Genomic DNA, 27,426 nt, shown 5'->3' with positions numbered 1-27,426 from the left:
ACCATTTAAAAATAACAAACTTTTGATTGAAGAAATAAACTAAGTATAAAACACCACAGTCCTCTTACGACCTCCATCTTTGTTGAGAGTTGCAAGAGAATGACTGGATATGGCAGTGAGGGGAGGAGCTATATAGCAGCTCTGCTGTGGGTGATCCTCTTGCAACTTCCTGTTGGGAAGGAGAATATCCCACAAGTAATGGATGATCCGTGGACTGGATACACTTAACAAGAGAAATTATAAATAATAACTATCCAAAAGTTAAAATGAGTAAGAAGGCTCTGCCTAAAATTTAATCAGAACACCATATACAGACAGAAATAATAATACAATATGATTAAAAACAGACGTCTCTGTGTAAAAAAAGAGGTTGCCACCACAAAAAATAGACAGTCAATGAGAGGCTTTCTTTCCAAATAGAAACGCCAATAGTCCGGATAAACAGTTATTTTTAGAAGAGGAGTTCTCAAGCTTACCCCCAAACAGTTTGACAGTCGGTTCCGTTGAATGAAGTTACCGCCGTTGCGGAGTGACGTCACTTTTCTAGGTGCTGTCCTTAATGTGCAATATGATTGGTCCTTGGATGATCAGCTTGAAACTTTTAGCCGCCGTGTTCTGTAGGACAGAGTATCCGCTCTTAAGTGCCGAAAAGCATGCAGGATACTTCTTAAATATGTTTTAGAAGGTGCAATTAGTAGACTTTATAAATGATCCTTGGTCTCACCTCAGACCGGAGTAACAATTTTCAATGTACAGATAGGTGCCAGTGTGCAGTAAGTTCGTCCTGGCTCTTTGGGTAATGCTGATTTGTCAGATAAATGTTTCCCAAATTCTGTTTTTAGCCAGTCACCAGCAGCAGCACAATGACAAATTGTAGAAGAGATTGTAGCTTCAACTACAAATAAAATGAGTATTGTTCATAAGTAGCAACTAACAACGCGTTTCTCCCTATACAGGGCTTTTTCAAGATGAAAGTGTTGCAACAGGTGCACCTTTTTAAAGGTGTTTCCCAATTTTTAATTGGTCATATTAGATGAGTCATAGTTAAGGTGGTATAAAACATTTTAGTAAGGTGGTATTGGCAAACCTATATTGTTAAAGGCAACCATACTCATAAAAATACCATACACATAAAAATACTCAATATCTATATAACTATATAGAGTAAATATAGAGTATAATAATATTGAGTATTTTTAAAGTATGGTATATAGGTTTGCCAATACCACCTTACTAAAAATGTTTTATACCACCTTAACTATGACTCATCTAATATGACCAATTAAAAATTGGGAAACACCTTTAAAAAGGTGCACCTGTTGCAACACTTTCATCTTGAAAAAGCCCTGTATAGGGAGAAACGCGTTGATGTTAGTTGCTACTTATGAACAATAATCATTTTATTTGTAGTTGAAGCTACAATCTCTTCTACAATATGTCATGTGCTGCTGCTGGTGACTGGCTAAAAACAGAATTTGGGAAACATTTATCTGACAAATCAGCATTACCCAAAGAGCCAGGACGAACTTACTGCACACTGGCACCTATCTGTACATTGAACATTGTTACTCCGGTCTGAGGTGAGACCAAGGATCATTTATCAAGTCTACTACTTGCACCTTCTAAAACATATTTAAGTAGTATCCTGCGAGCTTTTCGGCACTTAAGAGCCGATACTCTGTCCTACGGAACACGGCGGCTAAAAGTTTCAAGCTGATCATCCAAGGACCAATCATATTGCACATTAAAGGACAGCGCCTAGAAAAGGTGACGTCACTCCGCAACGGCGGTAACTTCATTCAACGGAACCGACTGTCAAACTGTTTGGGGGTAAGCTTGAGATCTCCTCTTCTAAAAATAACTGTTTATCCGGACTATTGGCGTTTCTATTTGGAAAGAAAGCCTCTCATTGACTGTATTTTTTTGTGGTGGCAACCTCTTTTTTACACAGAGACGTCCGTTTTGAATCATATATTGTATTATTATTTCTGTCTGTATATGATGTTCTGATTAAATTTTAGGCAGAGCCTTGTTACTCATTTTAACTTTTGGATAGTTATTATTTATAATTTTGCACCTACACACTATATTGTCACTGCTTAGTTCATTACTACGTTCTTTTTTGATTATTATTAGTTTATTACTTTTACACCTTGTATTCACGCTGTATCTATGGTATACAGAGATTTTTAAGTTTCTACATGCCCACTTTATATCACTTGTTTATTTTGTTTGAACACACCGATAGGTTTGTATATTAATAGGACCACTATTAACACATATTTAATTATTTGTTTACCCACCTTTAGCTATAGTGCTCCTGTTTAATTGTATTGTGCATTTTCTTTTTATACCTATTATAGGGACCCCTAGGTGTCTCAGGAGTTTGGTGGTTCCACCCTGCGCTTATTATTTATTCCTTTCTGTATTATCAAATGTGCCTCATTTTCTTGGTATCCTTTGTTGAATGAGCAATAATGCACTTATGGGAGCTAGTTGACCACACTAAGTTAGCCAATGACAAGAGGCATATACATGCAGCCAGCAATCCACAACTAGCTCCCAGTAGTGCATTCCTGCTCCTGAGTCCACCAAGATATGCTTTTCAATAAAGGATACAAAGAAATTAAAAGCAAATTAAATAAAAGTAAACTGGAAGGTTGGTTAAAATCCCATGCTATATCCAAATCATGAAAGTTTAAAATGTTGACTTTACTATCCCTTCAAGAATGGTCAATCACTTGGCTACAAGCTAGTGCTACACGAAAATGTATATAGAACACACTGCCCATAATAAAAATCTAAGTTTGGATGGTGGACAGATAAGCACTAAACATCAGACATGAGTAAAAATGTGTATTCAGCATTTGTTATAGAAATGAATGCCGAATATGGTGGCATTTAGCGGAATTCGATTATTTTCACATACATTTAAAAATCAAAACCACTTTAAAATGTCCTTTTAATTTCACCTGGTTCTTTCATTGCAGTTTCCCCCACCCCCTTTTTTCACATTTTCCTACCTCTTATACTTTAAAAAAAAATAGAACTTGTGGTTTTGTACTAATTTGAATCTATGTGGTTATTATGGTTTTAAAATGTGGTTCAATTTCTAATAAACTTAGATATTTGACAGCAGATGAAGAAGGCCCATCAAGCGTGTTCCTATAATGTAAAGTCTACATCTTATTTCAGACTTGTCTGCTTTATAAGCCATTGGTTCTATCCATAAAAATTAGCACCAACAAATATTTTAAAAATAGAAAATCTTTTGGTGAATTTCCAAATTTCTTTCTACTTACTTCCTCTATATTTCTGATCCAATTTTTGATATTGTCAAAGGATTTTTCATTGGTGATATCATATACCAACATAATACCCTGAAAATAAAAGGGAAAGTAAAAAAGTAGATTACTACAAATATAAATAATTTGTATAAACAAGGAAAGCTTTTCTGCAGTATCTCAAACTGACCGTTCCTAAAAAAGTAAATTTATGCTTACCTGATAAATTAATTTCTTCTATGGTACGACGAGTCCACGGATTCATCCTTTACTTGTTGGATATTATCCTCCTGCTAACAGGAAGTGGCAAAGAGCACCACACCAGAGCTGTCCATATAGCTCCTCCCTTAGCTCCACCCCCAGTCATTCGACCGAAGGTACAGGAAGAAAAAGGAGAAACTACAAGGTGCAGAGGTGACAAGTTTAAATCAAAAAAATATAATCCGTCTTAAAATGACAGGGCGGGCCATGGACTCGTCTTACCATAGAAGAAATCAATTTATCAGGTAAGCATAAATTTACTTTTTTTCTATAAAGGTAAGACGAGTCCACGGATTCATCCTTTACTTGTGTAATACAATACCAAAGCTACAGGACATGGATGAACGGGAGGGACAAGACAGATGGTTAAACAGAAGGCACCACTGCTTGAAGAACTTTTCTCCCAAAAATAGCCTCCGAAGAAGCAAAGTTATCAAATTTGTAAAAGGTATGAAGCGAAGACCAAGTCGCAGCCTTACAAATCTGTTCAACAGACGCATCATTTTTAAAAGCCCATGTGGAAGCCACCGCTCTAATAGAGTGAGCTGTAATTCTTTCAGGAGGCTGCTGTCCAGAAGTCTCGTATGCCAAACGGATGATGCTTTTCAGCCAAAAGGCAAGAGAGGTAGCCATAGCTTTTTGAACTCTACGTTTTCCAGAATAGACAACAAACAAAGAAGATGTTTGACGGAAATCTTTGGTCGCTTGCAAGTAAAACTTCAAAGCACGAACCACTTCCAAGTTGTGCAACAGACGCTCCTTCTTAGAGGAAGGATTAGGACACAGAGAAGGAACAACAATTTCCTGATTAATATTCTTATTAGTTACAACCTTAGGAAGGAATCCAGGTTTGGTACGCAAAACCACCTTATCAGCATGGAAAACAAGATAAGGCGAGTCGCATTGCAATGCAGATAGTTCAGAAACTCTTTGAGCCGAAGAGATAGCAAATAAAAACAGAACTTTCCAAGATAGAAGCTTAATATCTTTGGAATGCATAGGTTCAAACGGAACCCCTTGAAGAACTTTAAGAACTAAATTCTCCATGGCGGAGCAACAAGTTTAAACACAGGCTTGATTCTAACTAAAGCCTGACAGAACGTCTGGAACATCTGCCAGACGTTTGTGCAGTAAAATCGATAAAGCAGATATCTGTCCCTTTAAGGAACTAGCTGATAGCCCCTTCTCCAATCCTTCTTGGAGAAAGGACAAAAACCTAGGAATCCTGATCTTACTCCATGAGTAGCCTTTGGATTCGCACCAATAAAGATATTTACGCCATATCTTATGATAAATTTTCCTGGTGACAGGCTTACGATCCTGAATCAAGGTATCTATGACCGACTCAGAGAACCCCCACTTGGATAAGATCAAGCGTTCAATCTCCAAGCAGTGAGTCGCAGAGAAACTAGATTTGGATGCTGGAACGGATCTTGAATCAGAAGGTCCTGTCTCAGTGGCACAGTCCATGGTGGAAGAGATGACATGTCCACCAGGTCTGCATACCAAGTCCTGCGTGGCCACGCAGGTGCTATCAAAATCACTGAAGCTCTCTCCTGTTTGATTCTGGCAATCAAATGAGGAAGGAGAGGAAATGGTGGAAACACATAAGCCAGGTTGAACGACCAGGGTACTGCTAGAGCATCTATCAGTACTGCCTGAGGATCCCTTGACCTGGACCCGTAACAAGGAAGTTTGGCATTCTGACGAGACGCCATCAGATCCAATTCTGGTGTGCCCCATTGCTGAATCAATTGTGCAAACACCTCCGGATGGAGTTCCCACTCCCCCCGGATGAAAAGTCTGACGACTTAGAAAATCCGCTTCCCAGTTCTCCACTCCTGGGATATAGATTGCTGATAGATGGCAACCTCTATCATTGCTAGAGAACTCTTTGTTCCCCCCTGATGATTGATATATGCTACAGTCGTGATATTGTCCTACTGGAATCTTATGAATCTGGCCGATGCCAGCTGAGGCCACGCCTGAAGCGCATTAAATATCGCTCTCAGTTCCAGAATATTTATTGGGAGGAGAGCCTCCTCCTGAGTCCACAAACCCTGTGCTTTCAGGGAATTCCAGACTGCACCCCAGCCCAATAGGCTGGCGTCCGTCGTCACTATGACCCACGCTGGCCTGCGGAAACACATTCCCTTGGACAGATGATCCTGTGACAACCACCAAAGAAGAGAGTCTCTGGCATCTTGGTCCAGATTTATCTGAGGAGATAAATCTGCATAATCCCCATTCCACTTTACCCTTCCTAGTACTTAGAGTAGGCAAAGAGAATGACTGGGGGGTGGAGCTAAGGGAGGAGCTATATAGACAGCTCTGCTGCGCTGCTCTTTGCCACTTCCTGTTAGCAGGAGGATAATATCCCACAAGTAAAGGATGAATCCGTGGACCCGTCTTACCTTTATAGAAGAAATATATACTTAATAGAAAATAGACCCGGCATTTAACATTGCACAAGCAGTTCTGCAGAACTGCTTGTGCAATACCGCCCTTTGCAGATTTGCGGCCGCTAGCAGGGGGTGTCAAACCCGATCGTATAGGATCTAGCGGATTGATGTCCGCAGCCTCAGAAGCAGCGGACCAGTTAAGGAGCAGCGGTCTTAAGACAGCTGCTTCATAACTGGTGTTTCCGGCGAGCAAACAGGGCCATTTGGCCCTTGATAAATCAGCCCCAAAGTCTCAGTAATTGCCTGATAATAAAGTTCCTGAACAATTAAATAAAGTAAGAAAAACAGAATGTGTGAATCTTGAAAAAAAAGGACACATTTTGTCTCAACTAGAAAGAATGATACTATACTGATTGTGGATATCTGTAAAACATCATTAAAAGTCTCAATATACAAATAAATTAATAACTTAACATAATGCATATACAATAGAGAAATCCACAGGAACTCCAAAAACGCAGGTAGAATAATAAAATCTGTTATCCATTTAATGAATCTTTGCAAACCACTGCTGTTACGTGTGAATTTTCATATAGTCAGTGATTTTTTTCCCTCATACTTTCTGCTAAATTTCTGAACACATACTAGTCAGACGAAACAGTATCATTAAACTTTCAGGAGGTTTACTAAAAAACAAGATTATCTGCATCATTATATTCCCTTTTGTTGATAGAGGATAAAATAACTTTTCGAAAATATCAAATTATTTAACTTGTCAGGTTAACGTGGCAGAGTTGACAACCCTATTGGATACAGAAGTCCAAATTAGCAGTGAATAAGTTGCCTGCCATCATACCTACCATTGCCCCTCGGTAATAAGCTGTTGTGATTGTGCGAAACCGTTCCTGTCCTGCAGTATCCCTGGTATTAAAAAAAAAAAAAAAAGTTTTTTTTTTGTTTCAATAAAGACATCAATATAAAAGAGCAACAAGATAAGAAATGCCTACATTTTAAAAGATTTTGTCATTAATAGTGTTTTTTGAACACCGGGTTCAAACTTTTTTGTTGTTGTTAAAAAAACAAATTATGCTTACCTGAATTTCATTTCCATAGTGGGGAGGAGAGTCCACTGCTTCATTTATCACTTGTGGGAAATAAGAACCTGGCCACCAGGAGAAGGCAAAGACACCCCAGCCAAAGGCTTAAATACCTCCCCCACTTTGCTCATCCCCCAGTCATTCTACCGAGGGAACAAGGAACAGTAGGAGAAATATCAGGGTATAAATGGTGCCAGAAGAACAAAAATAAATTTAGGTCCGCCCACAGGAGAACGGGCGGGTGCAATGGACTCTCCTCCCCACAATGGAAATTATCAGGTAAGCATAATTTATGTTTTCCATCTAAAAGGGGTGGAGTGTCCACTGCTTCATTCATCACTTGTGGGAACAAATACCAAAGCTCTAAAGGACACTGAATGAATTAAACGGAAGGGGAAAGAGGCGGACCCTATACTGAGGGCACCACAGCCTGCAGAACCTCTCCCAAAAGCTGCTTCCGCCGAAGCAAAGACGTCAAACTTGTAAAATTTTGCAAAAGTATGTAAGGAAGACCTGGTTGCCGCCTTACAAATCTGCTCCATAGAAGCCTCATTCTTAAAGGCCCAAGAAGAGGCCACAGCTCTAGTCAAGTGAGCCGTAATCCTCTGAGGAGGCTTGTCTCCCGCTGTCTCATATGCCAGACGGATCATACTCCTCAACCAAAAAGACAAAGAAGTGTCAGAGGCCCTCTGTCTCATGCACTTTCCTGAATACACAAGAAATAAAGACGAAGTCTGTCTGAACTCCTTCGTGGCCTGAAGATAAAACTTCAAAGCCCGAACCACTTCCAGATTATGAAGTAACCTCTCCTTCGAGGAAGAAGGGTTAGGCCATAAGGAAGGAACAACTATTTCCTGATTAATGTTACGACTCAACACCACCTTTGGAAGGAATCCCAATCCAGTGCGAAGAACAGCCTTATCAGCATGAAAAACTAAGTAGGGAGGTTCACATTGCATGGCCGCCAACTCAGAGACTCTGCGTGTCGATGCAATAGCCAGTAATAATAGCACTTTCCATTAAAGAACCTTAATGTCAAGGGCATGCATAGGCTCAAATGGAGCCCTCTGCAAAACCTTAAGAACCAAGTTTAAGCTCCAACCCATCCTGGAGAAAGGCCAAAATCCTTGATACACTGACCTTATGCCAGGGATATCCTTGTTCCTCACACCAGGACAAGTAGATCCTCCACACTTTGTGGTGGATGCGTCTAGCGACCGGCTTCCTGGCCTGGATGAGAGCGTCGATCACTCTCTCCGAAAAACCTCTTTTGGCTAAAACTAGGTGTTCAATCTCCACGCAGTCAGCCTTTAGAGAATCTAGATTTTGATGTAGAAAAGGACCTTGAACTAGCAGATCCTTGCGACAAGGTAACTTCCACGGCGGATATGACGACCTTGCCACTAGATCCGCAAACCACGTCCTCCAAGGCCACAACGAAACAATCAGAATAGCCGAAGCTTGCAGCTGCTTGACGCGGGCCACTACTCGCGGTAGCAGAGGCAACGGTGGAAATATGTAAATTAGGTTGAAGACCAAGGGTACAGCCAAGGCATCTTAGTTTAGCCTCGGGATCCCTGGATCGCGACCCGTATCTGGGTAGCTTGTAATTGAGTCTGGACGCCATGAGATCTATTTCCGGCGTCCCCATTTGCTGCAGATATCCACAAACATCTCGGGTGGAGAGACCATTCTCCTGGATGAAACGTCTGTCTGCTCAAAAAATCCACTTCCCAGTTGTCCACACCCGGAATGTGGATCGCTGAGAGTGAACAATTGTGAGTCTCTGCCCATCCCAGAATTTGAGATACTTCCCTCATTGCTAAGGAGATTCTGCCCCCCCCCCGGTGGTTTATGCATGCCACCGAGGTGATGTTGTCCGATTGGAATGACCCCAGAGGGGTCCAAGCCCTCAGAGCATTTAATATTGCTCGAAGTTCCAGAATGTTTATACGTAGACTCTATTCCTCTTGAGTCCATCTGCCTTGTGCCTTTCTGGCACCCCATCCTGATTGTAACCACGGATGCGAGTCTAACTCCCAGGATGGTCTCAGAAAGGCTGTCCCCTGAGACAGCTGCACCGGTCTGTCCAGATATATCTGTTGGGACAAATCTGAATGATCGCCATTCCATTGTCTCAACATGCACAGCTGCAAAGGTCTGAGATGATACCTGGCGAATGGAATGACATCTATGCTGGATACCATGAGCCCGATTACCTCCATACACCTGGCCACAGATGTCCTGGAGGATGACTGCAGGGCTAGACAGTTGGATGCCAGCTTGCAACGTCTCTGGTCCATCAGAAATATCGTCATCGCAGAAGAATCTAGTATCATAACCAGAAACTCCATCCTGTTGCTGGGGACAAATTAACTCTTTCCTTCGTTTATCTTCCACCCGTGAGATCTAAGTAGAAGGAGGAGAGCTCTCGAATGATCCTCCGCCAGACTGTAGGATGGAGCCTGGACCAGAATATCGTCCACATACGAAGCCACTGCAATACCTCTGGCTCTCGCTACTGCGAGAAGAGCTCCTGGAACCTTTGTAAAGTCTCTTGGGGTCGTCGCCAGACCAAACGGAAGGGCCACAAACTGGAAGATGCTGGTCCAGGAAGGCAAACCTTAGGTATTTGAAGTGATCCTTGTGAATTGGAACATGAAGGTAAGCATCCTTCAGATCAATAGTCATCATGAATTGCCCCTCTTAAACGAGAGGCAAAATTGACCTGATCGTTTCCATCTTGAACGATGGGACTGACAAAAACTTGTTTAGGGCCTTTAGGTCCAGAATTGAACGACACGTGCCCTCCTCCTTTGGGACCACAAAAAGTTTTGAATAATACCCCAGCCCTCTTTCTGCTGGAGCAACTGGAGCGATTACCCCAAGAGATGAGAGATCCCTCACACACCCCAGAAAGGCATCTCTCTTTTCTGGTCTTGAAGAGATGTTTGACAGAAGGAACCTGCCTCTGGGCGGATACGATTTGAAACCTATCCTGTACCCCTGGGCGACGACCTCCAGGATCCAAGGGTCTGTAACGTCTCAGAGAGACGCAGAGAGATAGTCTGCCCCCTACCACCTGGTCCAAGGACGGGTCGGGGGCCGACCCTTCATGCCAATTTTGACTCGGCGACTTTGTTTTGCTTAGGCTTGTTCCAAGAGTTTGCTGGCTTCCAAGATCCCTTTGATTGCTCAGATTTTGCGGAAGAATGCTGCCGCTGAGACTTGTCTGTACGAAAGGGACAAAAAGTAGATCTCATAGGTTTGGATTTCTTATCCTGAGCAAAACTAGTATTGCAATGTTGGAATTTCATTCTGGTATATTTGAATTGTATTGGCTAGTGTTAGGAAATATTAAGAAGGCAATTTTTTGCAGCATTGAGAAACAAGTTTTGAAGTATGTGAAATAATATGTAGCCAGGAAGCCTCATCCCATGCAGTCTGGATGAGAGATTGGAAACTCTATTTTTGATATATAAGAAATTGCATCTTTGAGCTTAGTTTGGCTAAATTTCATAGTGTTAGGACCAGTCTTATGTGCGACACCTTGTAAGTGCTGACTGGCTGAGCAGAATATGGCCATATTGTGTGACTAAGATCCCATCTTTATTTTAAAAAAAAAAAAAAAATTTAAAAATTAAGAAATATTAAGAAGGCAATTTTTTGCAGTATTAAGAAAAAAGGAAAAAAAGTTATATGTGAAATAATTTGTGGTCTCATGTTTTGAGGTGTGCCAATACCTGTTTCTAAAAATATGTTTGACAAAAGGGGGAAACCCCGAAACGTTACAGAATAATAAAAGTCCACAGTGGTGGTGAAAATAAGCCCCATGAGTGCGGTCTCTGTTTCTACTGTTCTACTGAGATTTTATATATATTTATATATATATATACATATATATATATATATATATATATATATATATATATATATATATATATATATATATATATATATATATATATATATATATATATATATATATACATACATATATATATATATATATATATACATATATATATATATATATATATATATATATATATATATATATATACACACACACATAGATATATATATATATATACACACACATATACATACATATATATATATATATATATATATATATATATACACACACACACATAGATATATATATATATACACACACATATACATATATATATATATATATATATATATATATATACACACACATACATACATATATATATATATACACATATACATATACATATATATATATATATACACACACACACATATATATATATACACACACACACACACATATACTATAATCCAGCTGAACGTATTAAAATCTTGTTTGAAAAAAATATAATTCGTTTAAAGTTATGAGAAATTAGAATATGGTCTCTAATGCAAACTGAAAAACAGAATTTATGCTTACCTGATAAATTACTTTCTCCAACGGTGTGTCCGGTCCACGGCGTCATCCTTACTTGTGGGATATTCTCTTCCCCAACAGGAAATGGCAAAGAGCCCAGCAAAGCTGGTCACATGATCCCTCCTAGGCTCCGCCTACCCCAGTCATTCGACCGACGTAAAGGAGGAATATGCATAGGAGAAATCATATGATACCGTGGTGACTGTAGTTAGAGAAAATAATTCATCAGACCTGATTAAAAAAATCAGGGCGGGCCGAGGACCGGACACACCGTTGGAGAAAGTAATTTATCAGGTAAGCATAAATTCTGTTTTCTCCAACATAGGTGTGTCCGGTCCACGGCGTCATCCTTACTTGTGGGAACCAATACCAAAGCTTTAGGACACGGATGATGGGAGGAAGCAAATCAGGTCACCTAGATGGAAGGCACCACGGCTTGCAAAACCTTTCTCCCAAAAATAGCCTCAGAAGAAGCAAAAGTATCAAATTTGTAAAATTTGGTAAAAGTGTGCAGTGAAGATCAAGTCGCTGCCTTACATATCTGATCAACAGAAGCCTCGTTCTTGAAGGCCCATGTGGAAGCCACAGCCCTAGTGGAGTGAGCTGTGATTCTTTCAGGAGGCTGCCGTCCGGCAGTCTCATAAGCCAATCGGATGATGCTTTTAAGCCAAAAAGAGAGAGAGGTAGAAGTTGCTTTTTGACCTCTCCTTTTACCAGAATAAACAACAAACAAAGAAGATGTTTGTCTGAAATCCTTTGTAGCCTCTAAATAGAATTTTAGAGCACGAACTACATCCAAATTGTGTAACAAACGTTCCTTCTTTGAAACTGGATTCGGACACAAAGAAGGCACAACTATCTCCTGGTTAATGTTTTTGTTAGAAACAACTTTCGGAAGAAAACCAGGTTTAGTACGCAAAACCACCTTATCTGCATGGAACACCAGATAAGGAGGAGAACACTGCAGAGCAGATAACTCTGAAACTCTTCTAGCAGAAGAAATTGCAACCAAAAACAAAACTTTCCAAGATAGTAACTTAATATCTACGGAATGTAAGGGTTCAAACGGAACCCCTTGAAGAACTGAAAGAACTAAATTGAGACTCCAAGGAGGAGTCAAAGGTTTGTAAACAGGCTTGATTCTAACCAGAGCCTGAACAAAAGCTTGAACATCTGGCACAGCCGCCAGCTTTTTGTGAAGTAAAACAGATAAAGCAGAAATCTGTCCCTTCAAAGAACTTGCAGATAATCCTTTCTCCAAACCCTCTTGTAGAAAGGATAGAATCTTAGGAATTTTTATCTTGTTCCATGGGAATCCTTTAGATTCACACCAACAGATATATTTTTTCCATATTTTATGGTAAATTTTCCTAGTTACAGGCTTTCTAGCCTGGATAAGAGTATCAATGACAGAATCTGAAAACCCACGCTTTGATAAAATCAAGCGTTCAATCTCCAAGAAGTCAGTTGGAGTGAAGCCAGATTCGGATGTTCGAATGGACCTTGAACAAGAAGGTCCTGTCTCAAAGGTAGCTTCCATGGTGGAGCCGATGACATATTCACCAGGTCTGCATACCAAGTTCTGCGTGGCCACGCAGGAGCTATCAAGATCACCGAAGTCCTCTCCTGATTGATCCTGGCTACCAGCCTGGGAATGAGAGGAAACGGTGGGAATACATAAACTAGGTTGAAGGTCCAAGGCGCTATCAGTGCATCTACTAGAGTCTCCTTGGGATCCCTGGATCTGGACCCGTAGCAAGGAACCTTGAAGTTCTGACGAGACGCCATCAGGTCCATGTCTGGAATGCCCCATAATTGAGTTATTTGGGCAAAGATTTCCGGATGGAGTTCCCACTCCCCCGGATGGAATGTCTGACGACTCAGAAAATCCGCTTCCCAATTTTCCACTCCTGGGATGTGGATTGCAGACAAGTGGCAGGAGTGATTCTCCGCCCATTTAATTATTTTGGTCACTTCCTCCATCGCCAGGGAACTCCTTGTTCCCCCCTGATGGTTGATATATGCAACAGTCGTCATGTTGTCTGATTGAAACCTTATGAATTTGGCCTTTGTTAGTTGAGGCCAAGCTTTGAGAGCATTGAATATCGCTCTCAGTTCCAGAATGTTTATCGGGAGAAGAGATTCTTCCCGAGACCAAAGACCCTGAGCTTTCAGGGGTTCCCAGACCGCGCCCCAGCCCACCAGACTGGCGTCGGTCGTGACAATGACCCACTCTGGTCTGCGGAAGCTCATTCCCTGTGACAGATTGTCCAGGTTCAGCCACCAACGGAGTGAGTCTCTGGATCTTTGATCTACTTGGATCGTCGGAGACAAGTCTGTATAATCCCCATTCCACTGTCTGAGCATGCACAGTTGTAATGGTCTTAGATGAATTTGTGCAAAAGGAACTATGTCCATTGCCGCAACCATCAAACCTATTACTTCCATGCACTGCGCTATGGAAGGAAGAAGAACAGAATGAAGTACTTGACAAGAGCTTAGAAGTTTTGATTTTCTGGCCTCTGTCAGAAAAATCTTCATTTCTAAGGAGTCTATTATTGTTCCCAAGAAGGGAACTCTTGTTGACGGGGACAGAGAACTTTTTTCTATGTTCACTTTCCACCCGTGAGATCTGAGAAAGGCTAGGACAATGTCCGTATGAGCCTTTGCTTTTGACAGAGACGACGCTTGAATCAGTATGTCGTCCAAGTAAGGTACTACTGCAATGCCCCTTGGTCTTAGCACCGCTAGAAGGGACCCTAGTACCTTTGTGAAAATCCTTGGAGCAGTGGCTAATCCGAATGGAAGTGCCACAAACTGGTAATGCTTGTCCAGAAAGGCGAACCTTAGGAACCGATGATGTTCCTTGTGGATAGGAATATGTAGATACGCATCCTTTAAATCCACCGTGGTCATGAATTGACCTTCCTGGATGGTAGGAAGAATTGTTCGAATGGTTTCCATTTTGAACGATGGAACCCTGAGAAATTTGTTTAGAATCTTGAGATCTAAAATTGGTCTGAATGTTCCTTCTTTTTTGGGAACTATGAACAGATTGGAGTAAAACCCCATCCCTTGTTCTCCTAATGGAACAGGATGAATCACTCCCATTCTTAACAGGTCTTCTACACAATGTAAGAATGCCTGTCTTTTTATTTGGTTTGAAGACAATTGAGACCTGTGGAACCTCCCCCTTGGGGGTAGTTCCTTGAATTCCAGGAGATAACTTTGAGAAACTATTTCTAGCGCCCAAGGATCCTGAACATCTCTTGCCCAAGCCTGAGCAAAGAGAGAGAGTCTGCCCCCCACCAGATCCGGTCCCGGATCGGGGGCCAACACTTCATGCTGTTTTAGTAGCAGTGGCAGGTTTCTTGGCCTGCTTACCCTTGTTCCAGCCTTGCATCGGTCTCCAGGCTGGTTTGGTTTGAGAACTATTACCCTCTTGCTTAGAGGGTGTAGAATTTGAGGCTGGTCCGTTTCTGCGAAAGGGACGAAAATTTGGCTTATTTTTAGCCTTAAAAGACCTATCCTGAGGAAGGGCGTGGCCCTTTCCCCCAGTGATGTCTGAAATAATCTCTTTCAAGTCAGGGCCAAACAGCGTTTTACCCTTGAAAGGGATGTTAAGCAATTTGTTCTTGGAGGACACATCCGCTGACCAAGACTTTAGCCAAAGCGCTCTGCGCGCCACAATAGCAAAACCTGAATTTTTCGCCGCTAATCTAGCTAATTGCAAAGTGCCGTCTAAGATAAAAGAGTTAGCCAATTTAAGTGCTTGAACTCTGTCCATAACCTCCTCATACGAAGATTCTTTATTGAGCGACTTTTCTAGTTCTTCAAACCAGAAACACGCTGCTGTAGTGACAGGAACAATGCATGAAATTGGTTGTAGAAGGTAACCTTGCTGAACAAACATCTTTTTAAGCAAACCCTCTAATTTTTTATCCATAGGATCTTTGAAAGCACAACTATCTTCTATAGGGATAGTAGTGCGTTTGTTTAGAGTAGAAACCGCCCCCTCGACCTTGGGGACTGTCTGCCATAAGTCCTTTCTGGGGTCGACCATAGGAAATAATTTCTTAAATATAGGGGGAGGAACAAAAGGTATGCCGGGCCTTTCCCATTCCTTATTTACAATGTCCGCCACCCGCTTGGGTATAGGAAAAGCATTGGGGGGCACCGGGACCTCTAGGAACTTGTCCATCTTACATAATTTCTCTGGAATGACCAAATTGTCACAATCATCCAGAGTAGATAACACCTCCTTAAGAAGAGCGCGGAGATGTTCTAATTTAAATTTAAAAGTAATAACATCAGGTTCAGCTTGTTGAGAAATTTTTCCTGAATCTGAAATTTCTCCCTCAGACAAAACCTCCCTCCTGGCCCCTTCAGATTGGTGTGAGGGTATGTCAGAACCATTATCATCAGCGTCCTCATGCTCTTCAGTATCTAAAACAGAGCAATCGCGCTTTCTCTGATAAGTGGGCATTTTGGACAAAATGTTTTTAATAGAATTATCCATTACAGCCGTTAATTGTTGCATAGTAAGAAGGATTGGCGCACTAGATGTACTAGGGACCTCGTGTGGGCAAGACTGGTGTAGACACAGAAGGGGATGATGCAGTACCATGCTTACTCCCCTCGCTTGAAGAATCATCTTGGGCAACATCATTATCAGTGGCATCATTGTCCCTACTTTGTTTGGACACTATGTCACATTCATCACATATATTTAAATGGGGAGGAACCTTGGCTTTCAAACATACAGAACATCGTCTATCTGATGGTTCAGACATGTTAACAGGCATAAACTTGATAACAAAGCACAAAAACCGTTTTAAAATAAAACCGTTACTGTCACTTTAAATTTTAAACTGAACACACTTTATTACTGAATATGTGAAAAAGTATGAAGGAATTGTACAAAATTCACCAAAATTTCACCACAGTGTCTTAAAGCCTTAAAAGTATTGCACACCAAATTTGAAAGCTTTAACTCTTAAAATAACGGAACCGGAGCCGTTTTTACATTTAACCCCTATACAGTCCCTGGTATCTGCTTTGCTGAGACCCAACCAAGCCCAGAGGGGAATACGATACCAAATGACGCCTTCAATAAGCTTTTTCAGTGGTTCTTAGCTCCTCACACATGCATCTGCATGTCTTGCTTTCCAAAAACAACTGCGCATTAGTGGCGCGAAAATGAGGCTCTGCCTATGACTAGAAAAGGCCCCCAGTGAAAAAGGTGTCCAATACAGTGCCTGCCGTTTTTTTAATACATCCCCAAGATTAAAAGAACTATTTATAGTTATAATCCACTAAATATACTTGTAAAGTAATCGTTTTAGCCCAGAAAAATGTCTACCAGTCTTTAAAGCCCTTGTGAAGCCCTTTAGTCTTATACTAAACTAAGAAAATGGCTTACCGGTTCCCATAGGGAAAATGACAGCTTCCAGCATTACCAAGTCTTGTTAGAAATGTGTCATACCTCAAGCAGCAAAGTCTGCCCACTGTTTCCCCCAACTGAAGTTAATTCATCTCAACAGTCCTGTGTGGAAACAGCCATCGATTTTAGTAACGGTTGCTAAAATCATCTTCCTCTTACAAACAGAAATCTTCATCTCTTTTCTGTTTCAGAGTAAATAGTACATACCAGCACTATTTTAAAATAACAAACTCTTGATTGAAGAATAAAAACTACATTTAAACACCAAAAAACTCTTAACCATCTCCGTGGAGATGTTGCCTGTGCAACGGCAAAGAGAATGACTGGGGTAGGCGGAGCCTAGGAGGGATCATGTGACCAGCTTTGCTGGGCTCTTTGCCATTTCCTGTTGGGGAAGAGAATATCCCACAAGTAAGGATGACGCCGTGGACCGGACACACCTATGTTGGAGAAAGCAGGCTATTCCAGACACAATTCCTCATTTTGAATTGATTTATAGATGGAACTCAAGACAATATAGAACAAGGCAAATATCAAGTTCCTACTGATCAATCTTCCAGGCAAACATACCCACAAAATAGGACTAATTACCATTACTCTTAAAAAGATACAAACATTGGTGGAATTCTAATAAAAGCATCACAGTAAGCAAAATATAAATAATCCTACATTACTGACATATAATAATCATGTTTTAAAGGCTTATAAATTATTTTGCTTTACCAACTTCTACACTATATCAGCAATACAGAACAAAAACCAATACCAATAAATGCAAAACAATAATTGACTGAGAAGAAAACACCAATTAGTACTAAAATTTGCCAATTTATAGTTTAAGGAAATTATGAGAAGCAAACTTCCTTAACTGAAACAGAAGTTAATAAATTAAATCTGCAGATTGAACAATATTTATGAAACTATGGTAACCTATCATAACAAATTCAAGTTAACCAGAAGTCCAAGCTAGCAAATAAATTAAAAGGACTGTTAAAAAATACAGTAGAATTACATAATAGATGCATAATAAAAAGACAATCCAGTAATACTGATTTTGAAATAAGCAGTATTTTTTTTCCAGACAAATTTCCCCATTTGCCAGCCCTCTGCCTCATGCGACAGCCATCAGCCAATTACAGACTAGTATACATATATACTGTGAACTTGTTCTGAGGCACCAACATTTACTGAGCATGTGCACGTATGAATATAAAAAGTCTATTAAAGCTGCAAGCTCTGTCTGAAGCATGAAAGTTTCATTTTGACTTTAGTGTCCCTTTAATGATACATTTAGTTTTACAAATGCCATTTTCATTCATTACTTCCGCTTGCAAACGTCCTTCGGCTAAAAGTTACACTTGGGGAGTGAACAGTGTAACAAGAGAAGAGTTCAATAATATTATTGTTTATGTGTCAAAGTTCAAAAAGGAGCCCAGAGTGAGGACAATTTCCTAGCAGAATGAATTCTCAGTGTAGCCACTGTATATAGTGACATAAGGGAGTTGGCATACTGAGAACTTTGCATTCTGTCCTCTTCTGAGCATTGGCAATAAACTGACATGACACTTTTTAATCCCTTTTATTACACAAATAAAACAGAGTGTTTGGTATCCCTTTAATGATTCTGAGCCAATTTTACCTATGCGGTTAACCCATTTGCAGAGGAAAACACATAGTTCTATTCATGCAATAGCACAAAATTATGTACGACGTTAACAGAGGTAAAGATTTGTAACATGACTATTATAATGGTAAAAATATATTTTATTTCTTTAGTAAACAGACTGGGAAATACATCTTTCTAAATCTAAACATAAATGACCAATCTGTTCATCATTTACTACAAACTATCTACATGCTACTACAGCGATTCCAGGAACCTGCTAATAGTGTTTGGACATCCCTAAATAAAATTATAATGTAGCTGGCACAAGGTTTGGCCATAAATCACAGTCTTGGAGACACTTGGTGCTCTTTTTATTGGAACAAACAGTGTTCAGAAGCAAGTTCCCCTATCCCTTTGAAAGAGATTTCACTTTGCTCTTAAATAAATGGCTAGAAAACAGAATTTATGTTTACCTGATAAATTACTTTCTCCAACGGTGTGTCCGGTCCACGGCGTCATCCTTACTTGTGGGATATTCTCTTCCCCAACAGGAAATGGCAAAGAGCCCAGCAAAGCTGGTCACATGATCCCTCCTAGGCTCCGCCTTCCCCAGTCATTCGACCGACGTAAAGGAGGAATATTTGCATAGGAGAAACCATATGATACCGTGGTGACTGTAGTTAAAGAAAATAAATTATCAGACCTGATTAAAAAACCAGGGCGGGCCGTGGACCGGACACACCGTTGGAGAAAGTAATTTATCAGGTAAACATACATTCTGTTTTCTCCAACATAGGTGTGTCCGGTCCACGGCGTCATCCTTACTTGTGGGAACCAATACCAAAGCTTTAGGACACGGATGAAGGGAGGGAGCAAATCAGGTCACCTAAATGGAAGGCACCACGGCTTGCAAAACCTTTCTCCCAAAAATAGCCTCAGAAGAAGCAAAAGTATCAAACTTGTAAAATTTAGTAAAAGTGTGCAGTGAAGACCAAGTCGCTGCCTTACATATCTGATCAACAGAAGCCTCGTTCTTGAAGGCCCATGTGGAAGCCACAGCCCTAGTGGAATGAGCTGTGATTCTTTCAGGAGGCTGCCGTCCGGCAGTCTCATAAGCCAATCTGATGATGCTTTTAATCCAAAAAGAGAGAGAGGTAGAAGTTGCTTTTTGACCTCTCCTTTTACCAGAATAAACAACAAACAAGGAAGATGTTTGTCTAAAATCCTTTGTAGCATCTAAATAGAATTTTAGAGCACGAACAACCTCCAAATTGTGCAACAAACGTTCCTTCTTTGAAACTGGATTCGGACACAAAGAAGGTACGACTATCTCCTGGTTAATGTTTTTGTTAGAAACAACTTTCGGAAGAAAACCAGGTTTAGTACGTAAAACCACCTTATCTGCATGGAACACCAGATAAGGAGGAGAACACTGCAGAGCAGATAACTCTGAAACTCTTCTAGCAGAAGAAATTGCAACCAAAAACAAAACTTTCCAAGATAATAACTTAATATCAACGGAATGTAAGGGTTCAAACGGAACCCCCTGAAGAACTGAAAGAACTAAATTGAGACTCCAAGGAGGAGTCAAAGGTTTGTAAACAGGCTTGATTCTAACCAGAGCCTGAACAAAGGCTTGAACATCTGGCACAGCTGCCAGCTTTTTGTGAAGTAACACAGACAAGGCAGAAATCTGTCCCTTCAAGGAACTAGCAGATAATCCTTTCTCCAAACCTTCTTGAAGAAAGGATAGAATCTTAGGAATTTTTACCTTGTCCCAAGGGAAACCTTTAGATTCACACCAACAGATATATTTTTTCCATATTTTGTGGTAAATTTCTCTAGTTACAGGCTTTCTGGCCTGAACAAGAGTATCAATGACAGAATCTGAGAACCCTCGCTTTGATAAGATCAAGCGTTCAATCTCCAAGCAGTCAGTTGGAGTGAGACCAGATTCGGATGTTCGAACGGACCTTGAACAAGAAGGTCTCGTCTCAAAGGTAGCTTCCATGGTGGAGCCGATGACATATTCACCAGGTCTGCATACCAAGTCCTGCGTGGCCACGCAGGAGCTATCAAGATCACCGATGCTCTCTCCTGATTGATCCTGGCTACCAGCCTGGGGATGAGAGGAAACGGCGGGAATACATAAGCTAGTTTGAAGGTCCAAGGTGCTACTAGTGCATCTACTAGAGTCGCCTTGGGATCCCTGGATCTGGACCCGTAGCAAGAAACCTTGAAGTTCTGACGAGAGGCCATCAGATCCATGTCTGGAATGCCCCACAATTGAGTAATTTGGGCAAAGATTTCCGGATGGAGTTCCCACTCCCCCGGATGAAATGTCTGACGACTCAGAAAATCCGCTTCCCAATTTTCCACTCCTGGGATGTGGATTGCAGACAAGTGGCAGGAGTGAGTCTCCGCCCATTGAATGATTTTGGTCACTTCTTCCATCGCCAGGGAACTCCTTGTTCCCCCCTGATGGTTGATGTACGCAACAGTCGTCATGTTGTCTGATTGAAACCGTATGAACTTGGCCTTTGCTAGCTGAGGCCAAGCCTTGAGAGCATTGAGTATCACTCTCAGTTCCAGAATATTTATCGGTAGAAGAGATTCTTCCCGAGACCAAAGACCCTGAGCTTTCAGGGGTCCCCAGACCGCGCCCCAGCCCACCAGACTGGCGTCGGTCGTGACAATGACCCACTCTGGTCTGCGGAAGCTCATCCCCTGTGACAGGTTGTCCAGGGACAGCCACCAACGGAGTGAATCTCTGGTCCTCTGATTTACTTGTATCGTCGGAGACAAGTCTGTATAGTCCCCATTCCACTGACTGAGCATGCACAGTTGTAATGGTCTTAGATGAATGCGCGCAAAAGGAACTATGTCCATTGCCGCTACCATCAAACCTATTACTTCCATGCACTGCGCTATGGAAGGAAGAGGAACAGAATGAAGTATTTGACAAGAGTTTAGAAGTTTTGATTTTCTGGCCTCTGTCAGAAAAATCCTCATTTCTAAGGAGTCTATTATTGTTCCCAAGAAGGGAACCCTTGTTGACGGAGATAGAGAACTTTTTTCTACGTTCACTTTCCACCCGTGAGATCTGAGAAAGGCCAGGACAATGTCCGTGTGAGCCTTTGCTTGAGGAAGGGACGACGCTTGAATCAGAATGTCGTCCAAGTAAGGTACTACTGCAATGCCCCTTGGTCTTAGCACCGCTAGAAGGGACCCTAGTACCTTTGTGAAAATCCTTGGAGCAGTGGCTAATCCGAACGGAAGTGCCACAAACTGGTAATGCTTGTCCAGGAATGCGAACCTTAGGAACCGATGATGTTCCTTGTGGATAGGAATATGTAGATACGCATCCTTTAAATCCACCGTGGTCATGAATTGACCTTCCTGGATGGAAGGAAGAATTGTTCGAATGGTTTCCATTTTGAACGATGGAACCTTGAGAAACTTGTTTAGGATCTTGAGATCTAAGATTGGTCTGAATGTTCCCTCTTTTTTGGGAACTACGAACAGATTGGAGTAGAACCCCATCCCTTGTTCTCCTAATGGAACAGGATGAATCACTCCCATTTTTAACAGGTCTTCTACACAATGTAAGAATGCCTGTTTTTTTATGTGGTCTGAAGACAATTGAGACCTGTGGAACCTCCCCCTTGGGGGAAGCCCCTTGAATTCCAGAAGATAACCTTGGGAGACTATTTCCAGTGCCCAAGGATCCAGAACATCTCTTGCCCAAGCCTGAGCGAAGAGAGAGAGTCTGCCCCCCACCAGATCCGGTCCCGGATCGGGGGCCAACATCTCATGCTGTCTTGGTAGCAGTGGCAGGTTTCTTGGCCTGCTTTCCTTTGTTCCAGCCTTGCATTGGTCTCCAGGCTGGCTTGGCTTGAGAAGTATTACCCTCTTGCTTAGAGGACGTAGCACTTGGGGCTGGTCCGTTTCTGCGAAAGGGACGAAAATTAGGTTTATTTTTGGCCTTGAAAGACCTATCCTGAGGAAGGGCGTGGCCCTTGCCCCCAGTGATATCAGAGATAATCTCTTTCAAGTCAGGGCCAAACAGCGTTTTCCCCTTGAAAGGAATGTTAAGCAATTTGTTCTTGGAAGACGCATCCGCTGACCAAGATTTTAACCAAAGCGCTCTGCGCGCCACAATAGCAAAACCAGAATTTTTCGCCGCTAACCTAGCCAATTGCAAAGTGGCGTCTAGGGTGAAAGAATTAGCCAATTTGAGAGCACGAATTCTGTCCATAATCTCCTCATAAGAAGAAGAATTATTATTGAGCGCCTTTTCTAGCTCATCGAACCAGAAACACGCGGCTGTAGTGACAGGAACAATGCATGAAATTGGTTGTAGAAGGTAACCTTGCTGAACAAACATCTTTTTAAGCAAACCTTCTAATTTTTTATCCATAGGATCTTTGAAAGCACAACTATCTTCTATGGGTATAGTGGTGCGTTTGTTTAGAGTAGAAACCGCCCCCTCGACCTTGGGGACTGTCTGCCATAAGTCCTTTCTGGGGTCGACCATAGGAAACAATTTTTTAAATATGGGGGGAGGGACGAAAGGTATACCGGGCCTTTCCCATTCTTTATTTACAATGTCCGCCACCCGCTTGGGTATAGGAAAAGCTTCGGGGGGCCCCGGGACCTCTAGGAACTTGTCCATTTTACATAGTTTCTCTGGAATGACCAAATTCTCACAATCATCCACAGTGGATAACACCTCCTTAAGCAGAGCGCGGAGATGTTCCAATTTAAATTTAAAAGTAATAACATCAGGTTCAGCTTGTTGAGAAATTTTCCCTGAATCTGAAATTTCTCCCTCAGACAAAACCTCCCTGGCCCCCTCAGACTGGTGTAGGGGCCCTTCAGAACCAATATCATCAGCGTCCTCATGCTCTTCAGTATTTTCTAAAACAGAGCAGTCGCGCTTTCGCTGATAAGTGGGCATTTTGGCTAAAATGTTTTTGATAGAATTATCCATTACAGCCGTTAATTGTTGCATAGTAAGGAGTATTGGCGCGCTAGATGTACTAGGGGCCTCCTGTGTGGGCAAGACTGGTGTAGACGCAGGAGGGGATGATGCAGTACCATGCTTACTCCCCTCACTTGAGGAATCATCTTGGGCATCATTTTCTCTAAATTTTGTGTCACATAAATCACATCTATTTAAATGAGAAGGAACCTTGGCTTCCCCACATTCAGAACACAGTCTATCTGGTAGTTCAGACATGTTAAACAGGCAAAAACTTGATAACAAAGTACAAAAAACGTTTTAAAAGAAACCGTTACTGTCACTTTAAATTTTAAACTGAACACACTTTATTACTGCAATTGCGAAAAAGTATGAAGGAATTGTTCAAAATTCACCAAAATTTCACCACAGTGTCTTAAAGCCTTAAAAGTATTGCACACCAAATTTGGAAGCTTTAACCCTTAAAATAACGGAACCGGAGCCGTTTTTATATTTAACCCCTTTACAGTCCCTGGTATCTGCTTTGCTGAGACCCAACCAAGCCCAAAGGGGAATACGATACCAAATGACGCCTTCAGAAAGTCTTTTCTATGTATCAGAGCTCCTCACACATGCATCTGCATGTCATGCTTCCCAAAAACAAGTGCGCAATACAGGCGCGAAAATGAGACTCTGCCTATGATTAGGGAAAGCCCCTAGAGAATAAGGTGTCCAATACAGTGCCTGCCGGTTATTTTACAAAATTCCCAAGATTAAAATAATTCCTCAAGGCTATGGAGTATAAAATATGTTTATATATAAATCGATTTAGCCCAGAAAATGTCTACAGTCTTAAAAAGCCCTTGTGAAGCCCTTTTTTTCTTTCTGTAATAAAAATGGCTTACCGGATCCCATAGGGAAAATGACAGCTTCCAGCATTACATCGTCTTGTTAGAATGTGTCATACCTCAAGCAGCAAAAGTCTGCTCACTGTTCCCCCAACTGAAGTTAATTCCTCTCAACAGTCCTGTGTGGAAACAGCCATCGATTTTAGTAACGGTTGCTAAAATCATTTTCCTCTTACAAACAGAAATCTTCATCTCTTTTCTGTTTCAGAGTAAATAGTACATACCAGCACTATTTTAAAATAACAAACTCTTGATTGAATAATAAAAACTACAGTTAAACACTAAAAAACTCTAAGCCATCTCCGTGGAGATGTTGCCTGTACAACGGCAAAGAGAATGACTGGGGAAGGCGGAGCCTAGGAGGGATCATGTGACCAGCTTTGCTGGGCTCTTTGCCATTTCCTGTTGGGGAAGAGAATATCCCACAAGTAAGGATGACGCCGTGGACCGGACACACCTATGTTGGAGAAATGTATATATATTTTCATTGGGTAGTCTGTAAAATTACTTTGGTGGTGCTACATAATCCTCCAGATTTATGCAAAATCAACTATGGATTGCGATTCCAAAGTATATTTCTCTTACAAAAGACATTTTCTAGCAGATTCTCCCTTTACAACAAAAACTCAGTAATTTTATATATCATCTGTGTGTATTTTTATGTTAAAGTTCAAGACGAAAGAATAGGATCCGATAAAGGAACCACAATCTCTCAATAGAAGTTGCGAAATGACATGACCTGAGGAGAAATTCCCCACTAGGGTCGAAGAACAGCCCTATTATCAAGCAACACCAGATAATGAAAGGTCACATTGCAAGAACGCTATCCCAGAGACTTCTGCATGCAGAAGCAATAATTAGATGGAAGGGATCTTCCAAGATGATAACTAATATCAACCTCATGCATAAGCTCAAAAATGGCCCGATGCAAAAACTGAAAAACAAGATCTAAGCTCCAAAGGGGAGCATCAGATCGACACCTCGGCCTGACCGCAGTCAGAGCCTTAAGCAAAACTGTACATCCGGAAGCTCAGCTAGCCCCTGTATAGCAACCGACAGGGCCAAAACTGTCACAACAAGGAAACTAGCCAAGAGGCCCAGTGCCAGACTATCCCTGGACAACTTGATAGAGTGCCATGGTGAACCACACTTTCACAGAAGGAGGTCCCCTACACCGTAAGATATATGACGAGGAACCAGCCTACGCACTTGAAGGAGAGGACTCTAATCTCTCCGAAACCCTATCCTGGCCAAGACCAAGTGTAATCTCAACGCAGTCTGCCTCAGAGAATTCAAATCTGATAAAGCAAAAAGGGCCCTGTGTCAGCAGATCCCTGCAACAAGGTTACCCTCATGGAGGGGAAAACAACATCCCCACTAAAAAAAAAAAAACCACGATCCTTGCGGTCTCAACGTAGCAAGCAGAAACACTGACGACTGTTCCTGCAAGGTTTGAGCCACCACTCGAGCAAGGAGTGATAAGGCAGAAACAGGAATTCTCGCATAGAACCTCCAAGGCACCGCTAATGCCTCCATTAGCTCCGCTTGAGGATTTCAATCCACAACCCTTCTGTGGGTAACTAGATATTGAAATGGGACGTCCTAAGATCTTCATCCGTGTCCCCTTCCAGAGCAAAAATATCCGGACCCCTCGGATGAAGACCTTATCCCCAGATAAAAGGAATGTCTCTAAAGAACATCAGAACCGGATAACCACCCCCGGAGAGTGGATCGCTGATAGTGAGAAGTAGTGGGCCTCCGCTCACTACCAAACACGAGAAACTACCCTCATCGCTAGGGAGCCTCTCGTTCCCCTCAGATGGAGTTCTGAGCCACCGAGGGTGAAACAGTCTTGATCTATAAACTGGGACTAACCCAGTAATCAAAACACTCGGAGCAAAAAAAACAAATGCCTGAAGATCCAAAAGTAATCGAGAGGGAAAACCTAAAACCACGAATCCCATGCCCTTTCATCCTGACGGGTTTCGGCCCGAAGACAAAATTGCCCCGGGTAAATTAAGAAAAATGTCCCTCAGGACAAGAGATCTGGACAAAGACACTAGAGAGTGAATAGAAAATCTGTTAAAGAAAAATTCGAAAATAGCGCCACTCCACTTCCTCAACATACACAGAGTCTCTGCTGAAATGAGACCTGGCAAAAGGAACGAGGTCCAAGAAGGGCCACATGACTATCCTTACCACCAAAAACGCAGAGCCAGCGATGGCCTGAAGGAGGACTGGAGGGCACGACCTGATGAAGCCAACTCACAACTTCACAAAACTGAGGAAAAATCATCATGTCTATGCAGACTAAAAATAGCATTCAGGAATTCCACCCTGGTGCTCAACACCAGAGAACTCTGGTCTAGATTTCTTCCAACTCTCAGGATCGAGTAAGACGAAATCCTTAACGTTCTTTCATCAGACAGACGATGGCAATTGATCAGAATCGTCTAGATAGGGAATTTACCGCTAGACCTGGATTCTGGCACTGCCAAAGAATCCCTTGAATCCTAAAAGGCTCCGAGACCGAGAAGCAATGTACTTTTTTGAAAATGCCGGTCCAGAAAAGACAACCCTAGGAACAGGAATGTTCCCTGAGGAGGAAAGAGAAAAAGGTATGATACCCTTCCTCAACAGAGGACCTGCACTCCCCTATCCGTACCAAAAGGTAGAGTGGACCTTATAGTCTCCCTCAGGAACGAGGAGACATGAAAAACTTTAGGACCTCTATGGGACCATGAAAAGAGTGGTTAGAATGATATCTCAAAGCTCACTCCATGATGGACACCGGGATAAGGATTAAAAAAAAAAAAAAAAAACCCCGTCTGGGAAGGCATCCCTCTCTCTGTCTGAAAACAGGATCAAAAGAAGGAACTGCTCTGGAAGGCCGAGGTTTGAAACCTAGCTATGACCTCAAAGACCCATGATCCGGTACGTCCCTGAAACAAGAGAATGAAAGAGCGACAGACTGTCCGCAACGCAATCCAATATAGGACCTGGGACTGGCCCCACCTGCCAATC

The 27,426-nt window shown here is 41.7% G+C and overlaps 1 protein-coding gene across 1 annotated transcript in view; it reads right to left on the bottom strand.

Moving 5' to 3' along the window:
• Nucleotides 1–27,426, bottom strand: part of RAB8A (RAB8A, member RAS oncogene family) — a 173,888-nt gene that overhangs the window by 62,824 nt on the left and 83,638 nt on the right. Inside the window, exons 3-4 of the mRNA XM_053702980.1 lie at nt 6,808–6,868; nt 3,303–3,380 (exon numbers count right to left, since the gene is read on the bottom strand). Of these exons, the coding sequence (XP_053558955.1) occupies nt 3,303–3,380; nt 6,808–6,868 (139 nt within the window). The remainder of the gene's footprint in view (nt 1–3,302; nt 3,381–6,807; nt 6,869–27,426) is intronic.

Source organism: Bombina bombina, chromosome 2, assembly GCF_027579735.1.
Source record: "Bombina bombina isolate aBomBom1 chromosome 2, aBomBom1.pri, whole genome shotgun sequence".
Lineage (NCBI taxonomy): Eukaryota > Metazoa > Chordata > Amphibia > Anura > Bombinatoridae > Bombina > Bombina bombina.
Note: the sequence above shows the minus strand (reverse complement) of the source record. Positions and strands in the feature narration are given on the sequence as shown.